Source organism: Acomys minous (assembly GCF_964271855.1).
Source record: "Acomys minous genome assembly, chromosome: 5".
NCBI lineage: Eukaryota > Metazoa > Chordata > Mammalia > Rodentia > Muridae > Acomys > Acomys minous.
Genome location: NC_140494.1, coordinates 58,914,654 through 58,940,891, shown reverse-complemented (window position 1 = coordinate 58,940,891; position 26,238 = coordinate 58,914,654). Strand labels below are relative to the sequence as shown.

Genomic DNA, 26,238 nt, shown 5'->3' with positions numbered 1-26,238 from the left:
TTCCGGTCTCGTGGTAGACTATCTAGGCCCGCGGCTGCTCGGTGACGGCGGATCTGAACAGTGGCGGGAGCTGTTTTGCTAGGCTTGCTGGTTTCAGGACACTCAGGGGCTGCGCTGGAAAGAGCCTTGAGGCGTCGGACAGCACCTCAAAGGCAGGGGCCTGGCACCCAGGGCTCCCCTTAGTTAGTGGCTTCGCCGCTGTGCGACAAGGGGGCTGGTGAGCTGGGTGACAGGCCGACGGGACCGCAGCCGCGCGTTCCGGGTCAGGCCAGGTTAGTGGCGCCTAGGTTACCCTGTCTCAACTCGCGCCAGTTAGAACTGCCCTGTGAATGGCAGCTTGTTTTGTTTGTTTGTTCCTCTGTGGAAGACAAGGAAACTGTAGTTTTGAGGCAGGGAGATAGAATTTAACCCCCAAAGTTAAAGCGGCGGCAGAAGTGGGCTCTTCCTGGTCCGCCGATTTCGGCTCCGGTTGGGGTCTCCAGTCCCATCAGCACTGACGAGAGGTGTGTTGTTCCGTCTCTCGGGTTTTCAGAGACCTTCCGAAGAGGAGCATCTCTCTCTCTCCGAACCGACGGTGCCGTGGACCCTCCATGCCTCTCCTAACGCAGCACTTTGAGGACGAGGACGGACAGTACTGCTTAGTGGCCAGCCTTGACAACGTTAGGAATCTGTCCACCGTCCTGAAAGCCATTCATTTCAAAGACCACGCCACGTGTTTTGCTACGAAAAATGGAATCAAGGTTACAGTGGAAAATGCAAAGTGTGTGCAAGCAAATGCCTTTATTCAGGTATGGGGCAGAGGAGACTTTTTTTTTTTTTTTTTTTGGTTAAGCATTCCCGAATGAATTTGGAAGGACTTATTCGACAAAACTCGTTTCAGAACAAAATGTCATTACTTGGTGTTCTTATCTTTCCTACCAACAAATACTTTCCCATCTTTTTTCACACACAATGATTTCGAGGTATAGTTAAGGAGACACTCTTCATTTTTGCCTCTTTTAATCTTTACAAATATAGGCACATTTATCATTCATACTTTTACATAAGTGGCAATTGCAAGATTTAGTTTTCAAAAGTCTTACAACTGAGTTAGGAAAAGAACCCAGAATGTTTGTTTACTCTTTATAATTATTGTTGTGCACATTTTAGTTTTTCCTCTTAGTGGGTGTCATAGCATGTTCTTCCCCCTGAGATAGTAGAGGCTAATCTGTAACCCTGGTTACTTATAACTTGCTTTCTAGAGCAGACTGGCTTCAAGTTCTTGGAGATCCAGCTGCGTCTGCCTTGTATTGAGGTGCTGGGATCAAAGCCCTGCACTGTCACCCACAGCCATAGTCTAGTCTTACAAAGTAGTGTTTGTATGGTTCAGATTGGATCTCAACATTCAATTTATGTTTTTGGATATGATGTTTGACATCACAAATGACAGCATAAAGAAAACATGGTCTCTGTCTTCAAAAGAGATTGGAAACTGTTATCATGCATTCGTTATTAAATTGTCCTATCTGAAACTGGCTTTAGCTTTAGCTGTTGGCCACAAGGCCAGAGTCAGGGTAAGCTCACATGAGAGATAGGTTTAGATCCAGAAATGCGGATGAGGGACCCCTGGGGAGGGTGTGTGTGTGTGTGTGTTTAATTTTATGTGTACCAGTGTTTTCCCTGCATAAATGACTGCAAAAGGTATGTGCCTGGTTCCTGCCACGTCCAGAAGAGGGTGTTAGAGTCCCTGGAAATGATTACAGGTGGTTGTGAGTGCTGGAAATCAAACCTAAGTCCTCTAGAAAGGTAGGCAGTGTTCTTAACTGCTGAATCATGTCTCCAACCTCCTTTAAAAAAAAATTCATACAATATATTTTTATCATATTTTCCCCACCCCTTCCTTCAGGAGCTTCTAAATGGAGCCTAACTGTTACTGCTTTAATGATTAAGCCATTGAGTAGTATTCTAGAGAGTAATGGTTGAAAAACTATTAGCATATCTTAGTTGGGAATGAGAAAATACTCTCATAGAGTTGGCACAGCATTGTTACTTTCTAAACAAAGTGAAATATAAAATCTTATATTTGAATTTTCATTATTTAATATAATCCTATATTTGTGTTTTCATGTTTACTTTTTCATAGGCTGAAGTGTTTCAAGAATTTATCATTCAGGAAGATTCAGTTACTTTTCGAATTAATTTAACTATCCTTTTAGACTGCTTATCTATTTTTGGATCAAGTCCTACACCAGGTGAAGTGTTGTTATTATTATTATTATTATTATTATTATTATATAAAAGTATTTATTATGCTAGGAAAATAGAAAATATAGGAAGAATTCTAGAAAAACTTGTTGAGACAGTCTCGTGTATTCCACAGTGGCCTTGAACTTGCTGTGCAGCTGAGGATGACATTGAATTTACCGTATTCCTGCCTTAACCTCTCAAGTGATGTGAGATTATAGACATATGCAACCATCTGTAGTTTTGTGTGGTGTTTGGAATTGAAACCAGCACTTAAATACTTAGGCAAGCACTTTGCCAGCTGAGCTGCAACCCCAGGCCAGCCAGTACTTGCTTAGGAAACTAACTGGTTAGGGATGGACTCCTGGGGTCGCACCCCCTTTTGGCAGTCATGGCTGCTAGGGGAGGGGAAATCATATTTCTTTGCAACAGGTTGATGAGTCTTAGGAAGAGTAGTGTCTGGCCCTAATAATTAGGGGTGAATATGAATGCATTGTATACATGTATTAAACTTTCAAAGAAGAAAGGGGAACTGATTTCAAATTCATTTTCTCCCTGTGGTTATAATCATATAACTAAATAGTCGAAATGTAGGTTGAATGTTTTGTTTATACTTCTTTATACACTTGTGAAGGTATTTATTCGTCTTAGCTCATCTTAACATACAAGGGACTTTAGTCACCTTCCTTGTTGCTGAGGAAAAAAGACTGGCAAAAGCAACTTAGGCTTTGTTTTGGCTCACAGTCTGAGGGTGCGTTGCATATAGCAGGAAGGGCATGGAAGCCAGTGTGTGAGGCAGATGGTCACATCCTGTCCACGGGCAGGACACAGAGCATTGCTTTGGAGGCTTCCTCCTTTTTATTCACTCTTAGAGTGCTGCTGCCTACATTTACGGTGAGTCTCCCACCACCTCAGCCCTGTCAGGACATTCCTTCATCTGAGGCTCCCTAGAGCCTCTCTGCTATGTGGCTCTGGAGCCTGTCAGCTTGATCATATCAGTCACCACACGCAGCTCCAAGAGTCTAAGATCACAGAAGACTTTGAACAGTCATTAGCGATATCTTTAACATCGTGAAATAAGTTTCAATTACGTATTTTCTCTACTTACTCAGAATCAACATCTACTTACAGGCAGAGAAAAGCAGATTATCCAGACTCCAGGTTGACTGTTGGTTAGGAGTTCAGTTGCAATGGACATAAGACTACAAGAATCCCAGAAGAATCCAAGAATGACCTGTGTGTGGTGGCACACACCTGTAATCCCAGCACATGGGAGGCAGAGGCTGGTGGATCGCTGTGAGTTCAAAGCCAGCCTGGTCTACAAAGTGACAGCCAAGGCTACACAGAGAAACCCTGTCTCAAAAACCAAAAGAGCAAGGGGAAAAAATTCAAGAATGATTTTATCTCATAGGAAACTAATTTGCATGTACACTAGGGAATTTTCAGTTATAGTTCTAAAACCGTGGCTTTCCACTGACAGATCCATTAATTTTTGGGGTTTGTAGACAGGGTCTTGTGTATAGCTCAGGTTGGCCTTCAACTTCTGAGTGCTGGGATTACAGTGTACTCAGCCAACCATGTCCTGTAGCTGGCCTGGAACTTGCTGTGACCCTCTAGCCTATATGCCTTTAAAACACTGAGTATGAGGCAAGATCTGTAGCCAGGTCTAATTAAGCACTTGGAACAGGTGAGGTAGCTGAGTGAGTAAAATCACTTACCCTGCAAGCCTGACAAAACCTGAGCTTGATTCCAAGGTCCAGTGGTAGGAGGAGAGAATGCACTCCCAGAAGTTGTACTATGACATCCCTGGGCATGCCATGGCATGTGTGCACTCACCCAACCAGCATCCATATACTACAGTAAATGTGTGTTTAATTATGCACTTTCTACTGCAGTGTTCCCAGCTGGTTATTCCTGAAAACATGTGATTTCCCCATATCCCTTACTGGCTCTCTAACCAGTAGGAAGGAGCCAGAGACTTTATATTCCTCTTCTGTAGGGATCTGAGGTGTTAAGTTACATCACCAGTGTAATTGCCACCAGTTTGATTTAAAATAATACTGTATCTTAATAGGAGCCATTGTATATAAGGTGACTGAGCATGTTTAACAAGTGGGAAAATCATTTCAGCAGTTAACTTTTGCTCTGATCCCCAGTCTTTTCCTTGCAGTTACTGGAATTAGAAGTCTTTAAGAAGAGGTGTACTTCCTAAAAGCTTGGCAGAATAAATTCTCAAAGCAATATATGTGTCATTTGCAGAGAAAGCTAAACCCAGAGCCACAGAGCTGAGCCCCATGTGACTTCTTTCCTTGCAGGGACTTTAACTGCACTCCGGATGTGTTACCAAGGTTACGGTCACCCTCTGATGCTGTTTCTAGAAGAAGGAGGAGTGGTGACAGTCTGCAAAATCAACACTCAGGAGCCTGAAGACACTCTGGATTTTGATTTCTGCAGCACCAATGTTATGAATAAGATTATCCTGCAGTCAGAGGGGCTCCGAGAAGCCTTTTCTGAGTTGGACATGACCAGTGATGTCCTACAGATCACCGTGTCTCCTGACAAGCCCTATTTCAGGTACGTGAGCGCAGTTGAGCTTACTGTGGTCTAGTATGGATCCAACTCTACTCAACCTTTGCTTGAGTTGTAGGGTTTTTTTTTAAACCCATCCTAGAATTTTCAGAATTATTTGCTTATTTCATAATTTTACAACTAAAAGATGGGAAACTTAAGACATGAAGAATAACCCGTTAAGCCTTCTTTAGTGTGGCACTGTCGGCTCGTTCATGAGAAGCCTGTTCTTGTAATCTACAAACCAGTGGTATTTTCATTGCTGTATGCCTGATGTAGGTAAGATGACGTCATGAAGAACATTGGGTTTAACACCTAAGCCAGTTCAGGATACAAAGAACGTAGATATTGCTGATAGCTTTATTTTTTTACTTAGTAGATATTGATCTAATGTACACATCCATCTTAAGACTGGTTTAAGGTGAAGGGGGAAAATATATGAATCAGCGGAGAAAAAACAAAATTACAAACCATAGGATAATACTCATAGGTTCTTGGGAAACAGTACTTCAGTACAATGAGCTGAGCCTCATTAGGCCAGGCATTTTTCAGCAAGAACATCGTATTGAAACTCTTCTGGTATTTTGTGCCAGCAAATATTTTTGTTTTTTGTTTTGGACTAGAATCATTTTATAGAACTTACAAATTTTGAAAATATGAAATAAGAGAATGTAAGTTGTTGGGCTTTTTAAATTTTTGTTTGACTTAAGAACAATTACAGCAAGCTTTTTCTTATGATTAGTCAGATTGAACTTTCAATTGTATTATGTCAAAAGTTAGCCAAAATAGAAAGCACTGACACCCAATGAATTCTTACCTGTCAGAGGGTCCTCTTCCAAATCTGCTCTCAGAAGAATGGGGCCTATATCTTCCGTTTTCAGACTGGGAAACAGTTTGGTATGTGGAAGTACTTGTGCATTGTTTTCCTAGATATGCTAGAATCTGAAGTTCATATGACACTGGGGCAGTCGTTAGACATGTGACATAGTCCTCAGGAATCAGCCTAGACTGGAGTGTAGATCTGAAGACCATTTTACCAGCATCATAGCAGAGCATAAGATACGCAGAGTCATAGTAGAAAAGAGCAGAGAGATTAACTGGGAACATGAGAGTTAGGGGAAAAATCTCCCAGGTCCAATCAGTGTTTGTCAACATGCTTCTCCCTAGCAAATGCATGGTGGCTCTTGGTGATTAAACTCAGAATCACATACATTTGCTGACAATACACAGTGGGGGTGGGGGTGGGGAAGACCATTAGACTTCTAAGGGCAGCCTAACACAGAAACACTGTAATAGTAAAGCGTAACTCAAAGGCACAATTGCATGGAAGTGGTTCAGCTAGGAGCAGCACCCTTACAGTTGACTTAAGTCTTCCATTGTGCACAGTTCTCTGAGATATTTTTGTAGATTTAAAGAAAAGGAAGGTAGGGCTGAGAGATGGCGCAGAGATTAAGAGCACTGGTTGCTCTTCCAGAGGTCCTGAGTTCAATTCCTGGTAACCACATGGTGGCCCATGACCATTTATAATGAGATCTGGTGCCCTTTTCTGGCTTACATGCAGACAGAACACTGTATTCATAATAAATAAATCTTAAAAAAAAAAAAAAAAAAAAAGGAAGGGAGCCGGGCGTGGTGGCGCACGCCTTTAGTTCCAGCACTCGGGAGACAGAGGCAGGTGGATCACTGAGTTCGTGGCCAGCCTGGTCTACAAAGTGAGTCCAGGACAGCCAAGGCTACACAGAGAGACCCTGTCTCGGAAAAAAAAAAAAAAAAAAAAAAAGGAAGGGAAAGTTAACTCATTATTATACAGCTGTACAGAGTAGATATTGAGTACTCTGATGTGAGATTTTTGTCAGAGCTGTTTCTAGGCTAGAGAGATGATTTAAGCAACTAAGAGCATACACTGCCCTGCAGAGGACCCAAGTTTGATTCCCAGCATGACATCAGGCACCTCACAGCTGCCTGTAACTCCAGCTCCAAAGTGATCTGGTGCACCTGGACTCTCCTGCACAGACAGGCCTGTGCATTCACGTGCATACAGTGCGCAGTGCCACAGGCCAGTAGTCTCAGCATTTGGAGGTGGAAACAAGAGAATTGAGAACAAGACCAATCTGAACTACACAGACAGCTCTAGAACCAGCTTGAGCCTGTCACAGGGTGACACCCAAACTACCAGGGTGTTTAGTTGTTTTATATATTTTCATACACATGTTTTCATATTTATAAATATACACACAGCATATGTTGTTGTGGTCTATGTCTGTGCAGTCATTTACATGAGTATGCAGGTCAATGTGCCCTATATGCACATTTGAGGCCAGAAAAGGACAGCAGGTGCTTTCCTCTGTTGCTCTCCAACTTATCGCCTTGAATCACGAGCTCCCCATCTTGGCTAAGCAGGTGGCTACCGGGTTGTGAGGCCTACCAGTCTCAATCCCCGAGTGGTGGGGTTACAGACATGCATAGTCATACCTGCCTTTCATTTGAGTTCTTAGGATTTGAACCCAGGTCCTGAGACTTACACTGCCCATGCACTTACCCACTGAACAATCTACCCAGCCTCTATAACTAAGTTTTTAATATGTCATTTCGTAAGGCACCATGGATTCTGGTATTGCTTACTATTGAGCCTATGAATAAATGAGTCACTTACTTTCAACTGTAGGTTATCTACTTTTGGAAATGCAGGAAGCTCCCACCTTGACTATCCCAAAGACTCTGACTTGATGGAAGCATTTCACTGTAATAAGACCCAGGTCAACAGGTCAGTTCTTAATATGAAAGTTGCATTGTTGATAAAGGTGAAATTAAACACCATATTTCCATATAAAAACAGATCATTTTTAATCTGCTTAAAAAAATGCATCACATTACAAAAAAAATAGATGGTTGGGCAGCACTGGATTTTATTGGGGATATTGGGTTGTAATCATGGTGGATAAAGCAAGATCGGCCAGCACGTTGGTTAAGTATTTGGTGCTCAGTTGTTCCTGGCTGACTTTTGTCCTTTACTGTGTTTCATGAATTGCATTTAGTTGATCCAAATAACAGCTTTCCATTTGCTCTCCTACAGATACAAACTTTCTTTACTGAAACCCTCTACGAAGGCATTAGCTTTATCTTGTAAAGTGTCTATTCGGACAGACAACCGAGGATTCCTGTCATTGCAGTACATGATTAGAAATGAAGATGGGCAAATATGTTTTGTGGAGTATTACTGCTGTCCTGATGAAGAAGTTCCCGAGTCTTGAATAATTCATTGTGACTATGTGTGTGTATTTATAGTTGTATCCTCACTCTGGCTGCATAATTCACAATTTGATATTGAGGCATGTGTATAGAGATGCACAGAGAAGACAGGAACAAGGTCCCATAGTGTAAATACTTCTATTTTGTGAATAAGTGTTTTCATATAGCTATAAATTATCTGGCTTCCTTTACTGTTCTATGACTGTCTTACTTTAGGGGTGGGTGGGTGTGGGGGTATATCTATATTTTCCTACCTTGGATGTTTATGCACCACATGTGTGCCTGGTGCCTGCAGAGCTCAGAAGAGGGCATTTGATGCCCTAGAACTGGAGTTAAAGATGGTTATGGGCCACCTTGTGGCCCCGGGAATCAAACCCCAGTGCTCTGCAAAAGCAGCCAATGCTCTTGACTGCCCATGACTCTCTTCAGAACTGTGGGAATCACTGAACAAGATGAACAAGTTATGTTTTCTCCACTTCAGTAGACTATCTTAGGGTTCTGTACAAAGTTGGATGGTGCAATGTCTGACATGTTCTTTGTTTATATATTGGTATGAATTCCAGAGACTAGGTCTTCAAGCTGAGTGGTTCACCATCACACCAATGTCAGAATCATGTAGAGACTCGTCAGAAACTTGGTGGTGGGGACAGCAGTGTTCATTTCATCAAACTTCCTCCAGAAAATTCTGGTGTTTGCCAAAGTTTGAAACAAATGGTTGAACCACTGTTTGGAGAGAGCATTCTTGATTTTGTAACATTTACCTGCTTTTTGTTTGTTTGGTTTTTGTTTTTGTTTTTTGAGACAGGGTTTTTCTGTGTAACTCTGGCTGTCCTCAAACTCACAGAAACCTACCTACCTCTGCCTCCCAAGTGCTAGGATTAAAGGCTTGTACCACCACATGGCTCACAAATGTTCTAAATTAAGGTATCACCATGCCAGTTTGAGCAATGCTTTCTATTATTGTTTGGTTTTGGAGGGTTGTTTTGTTTTTTGTTTTTGTTTGTTTTGTTTTGTTTTGAGGCAGGGTCTCTCTGTATCTTCATATATCACTGGCTGTCCTGGAACTCACTGTGCAGACCAGGCTGGCCTTGAGCTCACAGAGATCCTCCTGCCTCTGACTCCTCAGTACTGGGATTAAAGATGTATGCCACCGTGCCTAACTGTGGTTTATATTTTTGAATATACCTTTTGAGAGATTAAAAAAAAGAGTTCCCGAACACCATGTACAAATAGTCTTTGTGGTTACAGAATTCTTTTTCTCAGGATTGTCTAATGCAGGAAGCACCTGGTACCTTCTTTTTGCCTTCGGAAGCTTCTTGACCAAGTCAAAAACAGCCATTTCTATCTTCCTGGGTAGGTTTTACTAAAATAGTTCTTGTGGCATATAGATGCTTTTGTCACTAACAAAACATAATACTAAAATCATACCATAAGCCTTCTAAGTAGAGAAAAATACAAGACTAAAATGAAGTTTCTGACTTTGTTTTTTTGTTTCTTGAGATAGGGTTTCTCTGTGTAATCCTGGTTGTCCTGGAACTCACTCTGTAGACCAGGCTGACCTCGAAACATGAATGGAATGAAATGAGGGAGATAGTGAGACTTAGATGAGGAAGGAGGGGGGCTGGATTGCATGGCAGTCATAGGTCTCTCACCGAGACGCGGTGCTGGCCTTTACCACGGCAGAGGCTCCTAGAGCTTTCTAGCTGTCAGTTCTGGAGGATGTCTGAGCTGAAAAGGATAAAACCCAGCTCCTAATCAGGACTGTCTGATAGTGTGGGAGGGGAGGGGAGGTTCTCACACAAACCAGCACTAAAATCTTAAAGCAAAAATCTCGGTGAGGCCTGGCTTGCATTACTATAATCTAAGCTCTTGAGAGGAATGTGTAGAAAAATTATGAGTCCAAAGCTAACCAGTCTGGCCTATGTGAGACCCTGTGTCAAAAAATTTAAAAAGTAAACAAGTTGGGCTGCAGAGATGGCTCAGTGTTTACGAGCATTAGCTGTTCTTCCAGAACCAAGATCAATATCCAGCACAGCACATTGTAACGTGACTCACAATAGTTTGTTCAGTTCCAAGGCATCCAGCATCTTCTGGCCTCCTCTGGCAATGCACTCATGGCGCACAGACATACAGGCAGGCAAAACAGTGAAACACACAAAAATAAATAAAAATCTAAAAACAAATCAAAATAGGGCTGAAGCAGTGGTTAAGACATGTGCCACTAAGCCTGTATCCTATCCCAAGAACTCACATAGCAGAAGGAGGGATGTTAACTCCAGTAAGTTCTCTTAACGTCTACATGAGCACTGTGACACACACACACACACACACACACACACACACACACACACGGGCCTCGGTTAGTTGACTGTTGGGTTTCGCGTTGGGTTGTTGTCCCCTCTTGATCCCTCTATCCTTTATTTTACAAAGCAGTTTCTAATAGCCTTAAACAGGCTGCGACTAAAACTACTTGCAAACGATTCATCAGGACGTTCATTGTTAAACTGCTTATAGGTACTACACATGTTTTTAAAGCTTGGGGCCAAGAATGTGGTGCAGTGCTGGAGCCCTCTCCCAGCATGTGGTTGTGTGCTGAACACACAGTATCTAGAAGGAAAAAGTCAGGATTTAAAGGAATGAACAAGGCTTTTAAAAAGAGAAATGGGAGGTGATGGAGTCCCAGTGACATGAAGAAGCACCCAAGCAAAGCACGCACCGTTAGAAGAGATCCTCACCAGTTAGAGATCAAGACTCTGGTTCCTAATGGCTGCTGTATAGCCCGGTGGCAGCGTTGCTAGGTGGAACTCTTTCCTCAAGAATTTTTAGAAGCCGGGCATGGTGGCTCATGCTTTTAATCCCAGTACTTGGGAGGCAGAGGCAAGCAGATCTGTGAATTTGAGGCCAGCCTGGTCTACAAAGTGAGCCCAGGAGAGGCAGGGTTACACGGAGAAACCCTGTCTTGAAAAACAAAAACAAAAAAACAAAAAACAAAAATTAGAAACCTTACTTAAAAAAAAAAAAAAACAGAAACGAAACTCTTCCTCTCTGCCTCTGCCACTGCTGTCCATGCTGATAAACACAATTTGTGCTCTAGAATTTTGGTCAGCAACAAGGTTTTCTTTATTGTTGGCTATCTTACGTAGTTTTTAGTTTGCTGATAACAGAAGACCTAGAAGGAAAGAGAAAAGCATCTTCATTTTCCTTCATTCTTCCCTTGGATGGCAGCCCTCCCAGGACCACACCACTGCCTCATCTGTGTTGAAAGGCTGTGCTCATCTTGAGGCAATGACAGCATCATAGGACTTCACATTACCACACTTAACTATGTTGAGTGCTTAAACAAGTCCAAAATAAGATTAGAGTCTTGATACCCTATGAGCATATACAGGGGGAGGAGGTCCCCCTCAGTCACAGTCATAGGGGAGGGGAGTAAGGGGAAAATGGGAGGGAGGGAGGAATGGGAGGATACACGGGATGGGATAACCATTGAGATGTAATATAAATAAATCAGTTTAAAAAAAAAAGATTAGAGTCTTGGGTTTGTCCCAAAAGAGCAAAGCGCTCCCCTGGAGTTAGGTGGCAAAGCCTGGGTCTCTGAGCCACCTGGATTGCATTTAGTTGCTGCTGTGGAAAACCCATCTAATTTATCCAATGAACTTCAGGATTTTCAGATAATTTCTGATGAACATAGAGATTCAAACCCCAGAGGTACCTTAAGAGGACCCACCTTGCCTGTGTCTGGCTGTTAATGCTTCTATACTCCCATTTGCTATTGCCGGAAGAGCTGAGCTCAGAAGTGTGGGCCAAAACACTCATCCACAAAGTTTCTATGAAGAGCGGTTCTCAGATGCTTTCTATGCCTCCAGTCTACAAAAGAGGTGATTTCATAGCCTTTGGAGGGATGGAGTAACAACATTCCATAGAAATCTGATACACTAACAAGGAACGTGGGGTTTTAAATGTACAATCTCACTGAAGACTGTTCCGTGCTCTGGTTACTACAGGGCTGCATAACACACAGGAAGTTACCTGTGGCTTTACTTACATCAGTAAACAAGAGTGAACACCCTTTAGCAGAGATTACAGGCACAGACTGAGTTCTTATCAAAGGGTCACACCCAAACCAGAGGTGGGCAGAGCGCTAAGGACCATGAATGACTGCTGGGAGAGTGAAGTCAGCCAGCCGCCACATGGTGGCAGGATTCCCCTACCCAAAATCCTCTGCGCTGCCAAGAACATTGCTTTGCACTGTAGTCAGTCTCTTTGGGTTTAAGAGTTCACTTCGAACTGCACTTATATGTTCTGTTTTCGGGGTCTCTAGATCCCATTTGAAATGCTAACCAGCAACACGTCTTCCACATGAGCTTAGTCATCCCCAGCAGCCAGCCACTGCTGCGTTTGCTTTGAGCATCAATGCTGTAACTAACTAGAAGATCAGGGAACAGCAATAATGAAAATGGCTGCTAGGTTGGCACATGGTTATTGTGGGTGAACGCCTTGCAAGCACTTCATACTTCTCACAGCAATCCTGACGCAGGGATGGTCCTCGTCTCTATTTTATAAATAAGAAACATGGGATTATGTATAACTAGAAAGTACTAATGGTTTGAAACCAGGCCTTTCCTGGTTTCAGAGCTACAGTGACACTGTGGCCCCCTATTTTGCCAAGGCTGACCTCAAGGCTTCAGGGTTCTGCCTGTCACAACCTCCCAAGTAGCTGTGAGCTACTACCCTTAACCACTGTGAATCATAAGGAACATTAGCTTAGAGGGACGTGTGTGGAAAAGCCAGGTTTCTATGACCAGATAAATGGTTGATTGTTCGCATAGTTACTACCCTAAGACTTCATCATGCCTTAATGTGGGGTACTAATTCTTCACCAAACTACGAGAACATTCTTGAACCCTCAGATCAAGTATGTCCTACACGGTTGGATTTGAACAAAACCAACTCGGTCTGTTTTGGTTCTAAAGAGGGTATAAAGTTTCATTTGCCCAGCGCTCAGGAGGCAGAGGCAGGTGGATCATTGTGAGTTTGAGGCCAGCCTGGTCTACAAAGCGAGACCAGGACAGCCAAACCTACACCCTGTCTCGAAAAAATAAATAAATAAAATGAAAATTAAAAAAAAATAAAATTTCATTTGCTAAAAATTTAAATCACTGTTTCAAAAAGAATGTAGGTTCATAATGATACAGTATTAAATAATAATAATAATAATAATAATAATAATAATAATAATAATAATAATAATATGCTCTAAAGATGTATGCAGAGAACCTAGTGTAGTCAAAGCCCTGAGGAGTCCCACAACACAGTACCCCACATCACCTTGTTGACTGCTGCTTGGTTCTGCCCATGCTGATTTCCACTGCAGCCCGTTCTCCCTCCCAGGTAGCCTGTGAGCATCCCCTGGAGTCAGCATTCCCTGACAGAAGGTGCAGCTTTGTGCAAACGCTAACAACTTACCGTTCCTCCCAGGCGCCGCTCCCCTCCGTTCCACTCAGTTTCTGCCCACAGTCTTCTTTTTTCCTGGAATGGCTTCTCTTTTCAGTTTGGGTGAACTTGTCCTTTGGGAAACAGCTCAATGTTGACACTCTGAAGGCTTTTCTGGGTCCTATAGCTACCATCTTCTGTTTATCCCTATTGCACAGTGGGCGCTAATCTGGAACTTGCGCTTTGTGGTTTATTGTTTCTTTGAGCTACTTCTTGCACTGAGTGCTGCCCCCTTGCGGCGAATGACTGTGCTTTATTTATGATCGTTCCCTCTGACAGCCAGTGAGTGACTGTGGTTTATTTTTGATGGTTCCCTCTGACATCTCTCGCTGTTCCTGTTATTTAGTAGGTTCTTCCCAGACGTTGAAAGCATGGATAAGACAAGTAGACAGGGTACAGCATGTTTGAGTGACTCAGAGAACAACTGCTATCCCACAGGAAGGTCACTGCCTCAGAGGGCAGTGCTCTTTTCCCCTACATCTGAATAGCCACTATGTGGTGATAGTATAGTTCTTCCCCTGCCCACAGCCTATGCCAGAAAAGACTAATAAACCAAGCACTACTAACTCTGCCATTCTGCTGTTGAGTGGCCAATATTACTCCAGGAATTTAATAACAGAAAGAGGCCATGCTGTGCAGTGTGCTGGCCTTACTCCATGCTAGACGCTTTGGGCTGTCTTTTCTGTGGGCGTGCGAGAATGGCCATTGCCTATAATCTCCTCACTGTTCTGTCAAAAACAAGGTATGCCAGAACGGCCTCTTAGCGGCTTAGGAGTCACTGTTTGCCGGCAAAGATCTGAAGGCAAAGAACCAAAGGCTCTCAAGTTGCCACATCTCCATGTGCGCCACTAAGCCAAACTAGCCTTGAATCCTGGTTGGGAAAAGCTGTCACTGGTTGGCACCTGGCTACTATAGCCAATGGTCCCTTCTCACCCTCTCATACTGACCAAATATTCTCTTCTGTAATTTCACAGGAGCAGTGTTAGGATATTTTAGTTATAAATAGCAAGAAAAGAATGTGAACACGACACCTGCAACCAACAGTTTATGGTGCATGCTCAGTAAGTTTACTATAGCCAAAAGCTGCCTGGCTTGATACACAGCTTTCTGAGCAATCCTGTTTTACTCCTGGTATAACTCTTTCCAGAGCCAAGCGCCCCAAGACCCATTTCCACCCCACATCCCTGCACCTTTCCTCTCCCCGCCTCCCAGCCAAGGAGCAGCTGCTCCACATTGTGTTTGAAAAGACCAAGGTGACTTGCGGAAGGACTGAATGCAGGTCATGGACACGGAGCTGCGGCAGAGGTTATAAAGCCAATGGTTACTCTAGTGCTAATTATTTCACAGGTTTTTTTTTTCCTTTCTGGGTGGTGAATAAATCCTCTAAAATACATTCGATAGTAAAAAAGTAAACTTCAAAGTGGAGCCCTACAGCTCCAGAATCGCAACTCTAGCTGAGCAGAAGTTCACGAAGGTGTACTGACTTGGGTTTGGAGTATAACTGTTTTGGTTTTGTTTGTTTGTTTCTTCCTACCAAGGTATATTTTATAATAAAGACTATTTTTTAAAAAGGTGCAAGCCAGGCATTGTGACGCACGCCTTTAATCCCAGCACTCAGGAGGCAGAGGCAGGCAGATTGCCGTGAGTTCAAGGCCAGCCTGGTCTACAAAGTGAGTCCAGGACAGCTAAGACTACACAGAACAGAAAAACCTTGTCTTGAAGAACCAAAAAAAAAAAAAAAAAAAGATGCTTGGGCCTCTAATAGGTCAATGGACTTTGTGGTGTCTGCTTTCTTTTTCTTTTTGTAAAAAAAGATGGTTTCTCAGTTTGCAGTTGTTCCAGAGATATTTGACAGGGATGAAAACGAAGCTGGTGTGCCAGGCTTTCGTGCTACCGTAAGTCTGGATTAATGGATGCAGCCAGTGTTTTTTACTCTCTCATTGCCTACCACATGCTGGCGTGAAGTGCATAAATACTCTCTGCATTATGTTTGCATAGTACAAATACTATTTAAGTCCTCATTAAAGAAAGCCAAAATTTAGGGTAACTTACACATAGAAAGTGTTGGAATGTGAGTTAAACAACTTTATACCACTATGTTTAGTCTGTGGGGTGCATTATTTTACAGATGGGACTCTATTGTAATGGGGGGGAACCACTTTGAAAGGTAATAAGTGATTTTCTGATTATGGAACATTTTAATCAGGTGTTAGGCAAAATTAATCTCGAAAAGTTGTTCTACTAATAGAGTCCGTGCTAATGTTAGTAAATGGTGGTTTCATATTTTCCAATAGACTGGCTTCTAGTTCGTCACCCTTCTCTTCACAGCTGGAATCACTGTCAGTCTTCATCACCATCATCTCTAATTATCAAACACTCCGTGCCAGATACGAGTTTATGCACATTAACTCATTTACACACGGCAACCTTATGAACCGGGCAGTCTGTGTTTATCCCTAGTCCATGGATGAGAAAACCGCTAAGTGATTTGTCCAAGACCATCTGTTGATACACATTAGAGCTGGGATGTAACTGAATTATCGCTTAACATTGACACAGCACACATGCTTTAAATTTGTCTTTCCTTCATCACAAATAAAATGCATGTTATAAAATTTAATACAAAATAATAGAAATAGATAGCATAAAGTCTCCACATTCAAATGACCCAGAATACTATTATCTTTACTAATCACATATTTATAAAAACTATAAATATGTGTTTTTTCTTATTCTTTCCAGCATGTCTGAGATATTCTCTGTGACTCTCCAAAATTACAACTAATGTTTTTGAATGTCCATATTATATGAAAGCAAGCAAAAAAAAAATAAAAATAAAAAAATAAAAATAAATAAACAAACAAACAAAAAAAGAAAGCATATACCACTATTTCTTTGGGCTGGCATTTGAGTTATTCTACCATTTTTTTCTTGTTAGAAACAAATCTTTAAAGAAGACGAGCACAGCCATGCACATAGTTTGTGTACAGATCTCAAAACACAGATTCTAAGCAATATTTCAGAGCCAAGGGACACACGCATGTAAACATTTTACTCCCCCCTGTGAAATGCCCAACAGAAAGGTAGTGTAACAATGAGTCTTATCAAAAGCGTACAAAAGAGGGCTGACACCCCCAAACTTTTCGACTGAACTGGCCTTGTAGTTATAGTGTGTGTTAGCACAACTAATAGGCTAACCCTTGCGTGTGTTAATGCTGCATGAGACTAGAAACTGTGTCTGCTTACTGGCTGCATTTCCTCAATGTTTTGTCGCAGTAAGGGTAATTAGTGTTTTCTTGAAACTCTCTCCTCCTTTCTGCTTTTTCGAAGGGCCTTTTCTGAGTCTCCTTCATCTAAATATTACCATGATAATGCTTGCTGTTGCTAGTATTACACTACCACTACAGTCCATGGACGCCGTGTGCCTGACGTATATTAAATGTTTAGATAGGGCACTCTTATTTCTTAGAGATAAAGTGAGAGTTAGGAAGTGTCACTGTTAATTTGTGCCCCGATGCTCGGCTACTAAATCATCATGTTATAATCTCTCCAAAACAAGCATGAGCGGCCTCCAAAGCTCTCTCCAAGCCTTACTGCGTCACATACACAGATTCTGTAGATTATCCATCTCGTAGGCTTCAGAACATATCTCCCTGCGCTCTTGTCCCGAACAGCCAGCAGCTCTAGCCATTGCCAAGTGGGTGTACGGGCAGTGCGCCAACACAGCGTAGGGAACGTGGAAGTCATTGTCTCCCTAATCCCGAGACATCCTCCAAGACACTCTCCTCCGCCAGCACTGTTCGTTACATTCATCCACTTGTCCAGCCAGAGACGTCAAACACCTTTGAGTCTTGCCACTGCCGCACTTCACGTCTAATTCCTCTCAAAGTTTTTCAACGTAGACCGCAGAGTGTTTCTCCATCTGTCATCCTTACATTCCTCTTACTATAGCTCAGGTACTTCAGGGTCTCCCCATCTCTCTGAGATCCTTGGATCTGCGTCCTAAGCGGGCTCCTTAGCTCTCCCTAGGTACGATCTTTCATGACATGGCGATCAGAGGTGATGTCGGAGAGCTGATAACTGGCTATCATATCCTGTTCAGAATTCTTTGATAGCTGCCTTCTAAATGTGTTTTAAACTACTTAGTTTAGGCTATTTAAAAAAAAATCCCCTAGTATGGCCCCAGTGTGTCGCCCTAAGTTTCTCCACAGCATATTATTATTCTATAACTCTATTACACTATAACAACTCAAGGCTAGTTGCTTTCTTGAGAAGCGCCAGCCGTCTTGATGACAACTAAGCTTTCTTCCCACTGCTTGGAAGGCTCCTCTCTGCCCTCTTCTCTATCTGGTGTCACACTCGTCTAACGATGTCTGAAGACCCTGTACCTTCCTGCACAATTTACACTCACAGTTCCGGCCTCACAATTTCTCTCTGTCGTTAATTTATAATTCAATTAAAAACACACTACAGACTAATTTCAAACTAGCGACATGTATGTTTTCTCTGAAAGGAAAGTATCTTAAACAAATCGAGTACTTCTCTTTCTGCGGAGCTTGATTTATGAATGATGTTTCTGAACTGCGTTTGTGACTCAAGGAAAATTTAAACTAAACAGTGTCCACATATATTTCCAAAGCTGACATTTTCTCTGCCTTTTCTATGTGCTGATATCTTATGTGGTGCCCTTGAACTATTAGCTCCTTTCTCAAGCGGCGCATTCTTTTCTAACTTCTCTGCTGAGGCTCCAAAAGACAAGGATCCAGGCTGCTGGCCATGGCCGTCCAGTGAGTGCTTCCCCAAGGTCCTGAAGGTGGCGGCACAAAGCACACTGGAGCACACGGGAACACAAGCAGAGTCCTTGGACATCTGGGACTGATTGTTCCAGTGAGAGGCTGAAGCAGAAAGAGCGGTTCTTGCACAGCCTTTGCACATCTGGGCTTTGGCAGCTACCCAGTGGCTTTGCTCAGCAGTTCTTGAGAAATGAGATACGGGCTTGTTTCAGGGAAAGAAAAACCTTTATTGACGCAACATCTTACTACAGCAGAGGCCTTCAGAAGAGGCCTTCTTTTCCCCTTATATGGAAGGGCTTTGGCTAGGTCTAGATCTTACTGTCTTCATTAGAAAGGGAGCAATTAGAGACCTGCATTAAAATGCCAGCAGCCCTACCTCTTCCTGGGCAAGTTAACTCTAGACACTCAGTTCCAGTGGGCTCTGGAACGTGAACGGTTGGACACATCTCTCCACACGCAGATGCAAACCCTTCAAAGCCAGATTCTTCTCACAGTCAAAGAATGGAATCTGAAACCTGATCAACTACAGTTCCAGGACCTAAAGAAACAGACTGCCTGGCTTCTGCACTGGCGTCCACAAACGTCCCCTAAGTTCTCCTCATTTTATGGCACTTGTCAACCTGAGGCTACTGAGAAAATATACTCATTCCATTTATCTTGAGGTTTCTCATCTTAAAAATTAAAAATCTTTTTATTAACTGTTTGTGAATACATGGTATTTTGACCATCTTATCCCTTCTCCTCCCTGGTCCACCTCTCATCTCACACAGCCAACTGTGCATCTTCGTTTTTTTAAAGCCTGAGAGTCCTATTAATGCCTACATGATTTTACACGTGTGCCTTAAATATGTACAGATTTCAAGCATGCTGTCATAAGCACTGTGAGTTCATGTGTACAGCTATTGTACACAGAGGACATCGTTTCCTTGTAGTCACCCGGCCATCCCTGACCTTTACAGCCTTTCTGCTCCTCCTTCCACAGTGACCCCTGAACCCTGGGAAGAGGGAGGGTACATTCGATGTCTCTTTTACGGCTGGGCAGTCAGTCGTCATTTATTCTTTGAACCTTGACGGGTTATGGGTCTCCTCTCTCTCTTTCTCCCTCCCTCCTCTCTCTCCCTCCTGTCTCCTATCTCTCTCTCTCTCTCTCTCTCTCTCTCTCTCTCTCTCTCTCTCTCTCTCGTGTGTGTGTGTGTGTGTGTGTGTGTGTGTGTGTGTGTGTGTGTGTGTGCACGCCATGGTATGCACTGGCATGCATTCAGAGGTCAGAGGACAACTTGCAGGAATCTAATTTTCTCCCACCCTGTGGGCCCCGGGTCAGTTTTAGGTCTTGAGATGTGGCAGCAGGTTGCCTTAACTGACATCAGTTCTGAGGTTTCTCTTGTTTGAATACAAACTGGGTAGACTTTTTGTCCCAGTTTTGAGGAAAGAGCCCGTGCTTCTTCCATGAAATTGCATGTTGTTTTGTTTCACCTTGCTTCATTAATAGTAATTCCAAGACACACAAAGCACTTCAAATAGGTCAGAGTATCAAATTCCCAAACACAAAATATGATAATTCAGACTAACAATTACCCTTCATTTCAATTATTCTGACTTGTTGCCTTAAAAGTAAGAGGCAGGGGCTGGAGAGATGGCTCAGAGGTTAAGAGCACTGGCTGCTCTTCCAGAGGACCTGAGTTCAATTCCCAGCAACCACATGGTGGCTCACAACCACCTATGATGGGATCTGATGCCCTCTTCTGGCCTGCAGGTGTACATGCAGGCAGGGCATTGTATACATAATAATAAATAAATATTTTTTTAAAAAAGTAAGAGGCAGTGCGGATATATAAGGGAGGGATGGGATGAGTGTTTTACTGATGCTGATTTAGCAGTTCTCTGCTGGGCACTGTGTATATGCATATGTAGACAGGGTTTGACTTAAAAGTCACGACATCTCATGCTTTACTGATATTTGAACTTCAGTGATGAAGAATCCAAAGCTCAAGGAGGGTAAATGATTTGCTCAGGCCCAGGTACTTCCCAAGTGGTAGAAAATGGATTAAAATAGTAAGTCTGACTCCAGACATAAATATTCCTTACCTTATTCTTGATATAAAATAATAATATGGTAGTATATATGACTCCTTTAAACATTGTGGTTCATTAAGTTTACTCTCCAGAGAATGAATTACTATTGTTATTGATATTGTTATTGTGATGTTGATGATCGGTGAGCATACAAGATTTAAGGCTTGCCCGAACCTGCCCATTGTGTATGGTCTCATTAATGCAGAAATGAGGGGAAGTGCCCACTCGTTGGGGGAGGTGTTACTATCACAGTGCAGGCTGGAGGAATTCAATGCATTCTCTAAGATGAGAGAGCCGAGCGCTGGAGCCTTGAGTTTTGAATCTGCTTTTAAACTAAAAGCTAGACTTCCGCCCTTAGAGGCCTCAATCTGAAGTCAGAGAGATCCGTGTAAAATTCCAGCTCTGCCTCCTTCTGGGCAAACAAGCCTAAGTAAATCAATTCTCAGTTTCTCTGTATGGAAAATGGTTCTGGAGTTTCTCAGCTGAGTTGCTGAAACTATTTGTATAATTCAAATGCACCAAAGTCCTTACTGCATAGGGGAAAAAAAATCATCTCATCAACTTTAGTTCAAATTGTACCACAACTACCACCTGTGTGATTTTTTTTTAAACAAAATACCCAAATGTTCTAAGCTTCAGGGGTTTTGTTTTGTTTTGTTTTTCTTTTTCTTTTTTAAAATATATTTCATTAATTTATTCAAATTACATCTCAATTGCTATCCCATCCCTTGTATCCTCCCATTCTTCCCTCCCTCCCATTTCCCCCTTACTCCCCTCCCCTATGACTGTGACTGAGGGGGACCTCCTCCCCCTGTACATGCTCATAGGGTATCAAGTCTCTTCTTGGTAGCCTGCTATCCTTCCTCTGAGTGCTGCCATGCCTCCCCTTCCAGGGGACGTGGTCAAATATGGGGCACCAGAGTACGTGAGAAAGTCAGACCCCACTCACCACTCAACTGTGGAGAATGTCCTGTCCATTGGGTAGATCTGGGTAGGGGTTCAAAGTTTACTGCCCGTATAGTCCTTGGCTGGTGCCATAGTTTGAGCAGGGCCTCTGGGCCCAGATCTGCCTATCATAATGTTCTACTTGTAGGCTTCTAGGACCCTCTGGATCTTTCTACTTCGCCATTCTCCCATGCTTTTCTCATCTAGAGTCCCAATAGGATGTCCTCCCCTCTGTCCCACTTTCCTGGTAAGTGAAGACTTTCATGGGTGTTTTTGTTTTTCGAGACAGGGTTTTTCTGTGTAGCCTTAGCTGTCCTGGACTTACTTGGTAGGTCAGGCTATCCTTGACTCACAATGATCCATCTGCCTCTGCCTCTCAAGTGCTGGGATTAAAGGCTTGCGCCACCACACCTGGCCTAAGCTTCAGTTTTATCCTGAGAGAAAAATATTCCTATCCACCTGTGGTTTATGGGCCAAAAATAGCATGTGTTACAAAAATGAAAGATGATCCATATCCTAGTTTTTCATATTCTTTCTGTTTTGATTAAGAAATATGCTTTTATACCCACTTGTAAGCAGGGAACAAACTGCCTCCTGCTTCTGTGAGGCTGGTCCTCTGCATCCCTAATGAATGTCATAGAAGGGGTGAGGACCCCAATGCCCTGGATGATGCTAAGCAGGCAGTAGCCTTCTTCAGCGCCTACTTCAGGCATGGCTGACTGAAGCTGGAGTGAAGAGCATGGGCTGCAACTGTTCTCGCTCATCTCTCACCCCTGCCTCACCTGCTGAGTCTGCTAAGAACGGCACCACTTCTGTGGAATGAAACCAGGATCCTAACCTTACCTAACAACAATGCCTTCTTTGGGCCAGGCACGGTGGCACATGCCTGTAATCCCAGCACTTGGAAGGCAGAGGCAGGTGAATTGTTGTGAGTTCGAGGCCAGCCTGGTCTACAAAGCAAATCCAGGACAGCCAAGGCTACACAGAGAAACCCTGGCTCGAAAACAACCACACAAACAAACAAAAACCACCACCACCAACAACAACAACAAAAACAATGCCTTCTTTATTTGAGAACTGAGAAAAGCATAGGCATTTAGGGTCACACTTCTTGGATCCAAATCTCTAAGACTATGGATTTGAGAAAATCTTCAGAACCTTGGGCTCTGTTCTGTCAAATGGGAACTTCATATTGGGTAGTTATGGAAGTTTAAATGAAATCCTTTCTAAGGAGGACTCAGCTCAGTTGGGGGATTTTAGTGACCATTTAACAATGTAGTTCTTTTTTTTTCTTAGAAGGATACAATTATCACATTGAGATGTACAAATATCAATGACATGAAAGAGGAGGAGAAAGGGCCAGGTGTCTGCTAACCATTCCCTCTGGCTTAAATCTAAGCATTAAAAAAAAAAACTAAACATGCTCAATTGGCCCCAAATAGCTGCCTTATATTTAGAGACCTAGGTATAGTCAATGAGAAAAATAATATTAATGTATTCATTTATTGACTTTGTAAAAATCTACACTTATACAATATTGTGTCTATCACATTGCCAGCAAAGACCTTGTCTTGCAAGATTTGGCTAAAATGCTGAGCATTGAGAGAGAGATGCTTAATGTATTTGCATACGTAATAATACACTGCCCATTATTACAGCCAACTCCCATAATTCCTAAGCTATTAAGAGATCAATGAGTACTTCCAGTGTAGAATCTACAAAGTCCACAGCTGAGGTAATAGTTCCAGTTGAGTGGGTAAATTATCAATACCTGGCTGAATCAGAGAAAGATGTGTTCATCTGCCCACAGTGATGACATCGCTCCCGCCTGGATCTGGAACTTACCTCTGCAGCAGGGAAAGGAGGTTTTTAGTATTTCTGCTCTTGGTGTGATTACTTCCATAGACGAAAATCTGAACCATCAGACACTGTAGGCAAAGCGGGACATGGAACAGGTTAAAGCAACTCAGAGCAAACACGTCAATTGCAGATCTAATTCAGAAGCAGACTAGTCGACCTGGGGCGTCACAGGTGTGCAGATAGCATGTCTGTACTTTGTTCTACTGGTTCCTGGCCAGTGAGAAAAGCAGTGTGGACAAAAGGGACTAGTCACTTTCTGTGTCCTTCACGCACTACGTATGCAACCCAGTTTGCTGTGCCTGTTGCTACAGACGACCAAAGTAATAAGACCCAAAATTGATAGGATCCCTCCTTAAGACATGGCTATGACAGTGGTTTCTGTCAGGGTTTTCCAAGTAACTCTAACTAACTAGATACAATTAAAGTCCATGTACATCTCTCAAAGCCGCCTTGCATTCTGATGCTGATCGCTTTATTCTTCAAATGTAAAAAAAACTCAGAACATCATCAACAATTTTGAAGAAGAACTAAAGTTTCTCAATTTTCAGCCTTGTTTTAAGCTATACTGTTCAATGCGTATTAGCATATAGACAGATAGATCAGTGGGGCAGAGGGGTCTGGACACACATGCACACACAGAGGGGATGCACCTTTATTAAATGTGTTAGCATGCGGAGCAGTGGGTTTCATTGTGACAGTGCCACTTCCACACCCATGTATCGGTTTCCTCTGTTGCCCCAGTCCCCTTTCCCCCTTATTAACGACCCCTTCTTCATCCCAAATAGCCCCTCCTTTTATTTCATCACATATATTACCTCTCTTGTTTTTCCTTCCCACTTCTATTTAGACTCTTCTCAAGTTATTTTTCTATTTTCATGTCCTACACACACATACACACACACACACACACACACACACACACACACATGAGATAAAAAAATGTCATAATGTCTTTCCTCAATACAATTCCACAATGTTTCCATGCCACATTTCCTTTATGAGTTCATATGTTGGTGGGCATCTAGTATGGTTGCCTATGCCATACAGTCAGGCATGGCACGGACTTTATTATTTCTTGCAGCCTGCTGTTTCAGGGGCTTGGCTTGTTTTGGTTCTATAAGACCTTGAGGCACATTAAGTTATCTGCGATATCAGTTAGTTTTGATGTCAGCCTTCAGAGCTAAAAACGTTCCTCTTAGCACGGCCTCAGCTGTGTTTTGTGGATCCACTTTCCTCGTTCTGAAGGGCGGCATATATTTCCCCAGCACTATTTGTTGAGGAGGCTGCCTTCTCTCCAATGCATATTTTGATGACTTCGTCAAAGATTAGATATCTATAGCTGTGTAGGTTGATAGCCCATTCATCCATGCTACTGTTTTTATATTCTTGGTTTGACTGTTGTTGCCATTTGCCAGTGTCAGGAGATAATGTGCAATTGATGAATTACACACGGGCATCAGGAAACATTTGGGGAGTAGCTGTTGCATACATTGTACTAACTGGAAAAATAGTTTCTTTGATATATAGAGTTTATCAAATTGACATTTATTAGACAACCATTACAATTATTCAAGAACAGATTATAACTTCTAAATATCTTCTTGTCACTTAATCATTTGTCAATTAATCATTTGACTCTGTTTACGTGAAAAGAGAAACAACCAAGAAAGAAATCAACCAAAAGTATCACCAGAAATACATTGCATGATTCTTTTCCTGTCTGACAAAGGGTCTCTGCTCAGTGTCTACAGCTGATGCTCTCTTGTTGGGGGATGGTTTGATGTATTTTGATGCCAATTAGTGCTTACTGTCTCTGTGACCAACCTTTTGCTTAATAAAAAGCCATCCCACCTGGGCAGGGCAAAGGAGATAGGTGGGGCTAGGAGAGAGAGGAATTCTGGGAAGAAGAAGGACCGCCAGGAGAAAGAGAGAGACCTGAAGGGAAGAGAGGAAGCCACCATGGGTTAGATGGAGGAGAAGCACATGGCCGGCGTGGATGGAGAATCCAGCCCAGATGATGAACATTAGCAAGTATTTGGGATTATGGATGGGAGGTAACTTGATATAACTTATTAGAAGCAGATGGCATGGGATTGAAAGAGGGATCCCATGCCTGCCCCACTGCGGGAGGTAGTTTAGAGGATTGATATCTGCCCTGCCCCAGGTTAACTAAGGCTATTTTAAAATATAACAAGTGTCTGTGTCTTAATTGATCACTAGCCAGGCCTACAGATAATAAGATAATACAAGTAATACAGATAATTAAAAAAAAAACTCTCTTCTCTCCTTTGCAGCGCTAGGGGGAGGGGCAGCTCCGGGCTCTCCCCAAGTCTTCTCTTCTCTGGTACAGTTGCCCTTTTTGGTCTCCTTGAGATGCTCAGCCCTTGCGGCACTCACCCACTGTTACAATGGCTCTCCACTGCGTCCTTTTCTGGGATCGTAGGAGAGACAAGTCTAAAGAATAGCTAACAACACCGTATCCTCTTCTTACTGTTCAGCAGCCTGAATCACTAAGCTGAATTCTTCCAAGTAGAAGATGCAGAGATACTGTCTTAGTCTTTCATATAGGATTTGGTTCTGCTTCCTGGCCCAGAGATACCTGTTGCTGTAAACTCACATGGTAGAGGAGGCCACAAAGCTCCCACAGCGTCCTTTTATGAGGAAATTAGTCCTGTTCGCAAAAGTTCTGTTCTCGAAAGCTCAACCTCCAAATACAATCAGACTATGGATTTTTAAAATTATTTTATGAGTGAGTGCTTACATGTTTGTCTGTATACCACATGTGTGTCTAGTGCCTGTGGAGGCCTGTGGGAAGGGGCTGGACTTCCTGGAACTATAGTTACAGACAACTGTGAGCCATCATGTGGTTCCTGGGAAATTGAATCTGAGTCTTCTGGTAGAGCAGCCAGAGCTCTAAACCACAGGGCCGTTTCTCCAGCGTAGTTCCGTCTTTCTTTCCTTTCTTCCTCCACTCTCTCCTTTGATTCCTAAACCACTTTGTGTGGAACGCGGCAAGCCCTTTGTATTATATAGA

The 26,238-nt window shown here is 42.7% G+C and overlaps 2 protein-coding genes across 4 annotated transcripts in view; one reads left to right on the top strand and one right to left on the bottom strand.

Annotated features, from left to right (window-relative positions):
• The first annotated feature begins 12 nt into the window (after window positions 1–12).
• RAD1 (RAD1 checkpoint DNA exonuclease) lies at window positions 13–9,257 on the top strand. Of its 2 annotated transcripts, none has more exons than XM_084783725.1 (6): window positions 13–152; window positions 533–788; window positions 2,123–2,231; window positions 4,539–4,797; window positions 7,457–7,555; window positions 7,865–9,257. In XM_084783725.1, the coding sequence occupies exons 2-6, from the start codon at window positions 591–593 to the stop codon at window positions 8,040–8,042; spliced, it is 843 nt and encodes a 280-aa protein (XP_084639851.1). In that variant the 5' UTR covers window positions 13–152; window positions 533–590; the 3' UTR covers window positions 8,043–9,257. The 2 variants fall into 2 exon arrangements, with proteins under 2 accessions (XP_084639851.1, XP_084639850.1); XM_084783724.1 differs by having other exon boundaries at window positions 20–272.
• Window positions 9,258–10,383: 1,126 nt separating this feature from the next.
• TTC23L (tetratricopeptide repeat domain 23 like) overlaps window positions 10,384–26,238 on the bottom strand; it is a 56,123-nt gene continuing 40,268 nt past the window's right edge. For both annotated transcript variants that reach the window (XM_084783721.1, XM_084783722.1), the window contains exons 11-14: window positions 23,190–23,272; window positions 13,507–13,607; window positions 11,768–11,907; window positions 10,384–11,209 (exon numbers count right to left, since the gene is read on the bottom strand). In XM_084783721.1, coding sequence (XP_084639847.1) covers window positions 13,541–13,607; window positions 23,190–23,272 — 150 coding nt within the window. In that variant the 3' untranslated portion in view covers window positions 10,384–11,209; window positions 11,768–11,907; window positions 13,507–13,540. The remainder of the gene's footprint in view (window positions 11,210–11,767; window positions 11,908–13,506; window positions 13,608–23,189; window positions 23,273–26,238) is intronic.

Bases quoted from the DNA above. Each gene is read 5' to 3' on its own strand.
- RAD1 (XM_084783725.1), top strand. From the start codon at position 591: ATGCCTCTCCTAACGCAGCACTTTGAGGACGAGGACGGACAGTACTGC. The intron at 2,232-4,538 runs GTGAAGTGTTGT...CTTTCCTTGCAG, and splicing joins TGGATCAAGTCCTACACCAG to GGACTTTAACTGCACTCCGG. The intron at 4,798-7,456 runs GTACGTGAGCGC...TTTCAACTGTAG, and splicing joins CCTGACAAGCCCTATTTCAG to GTTATCTACTTTTGGAAATG.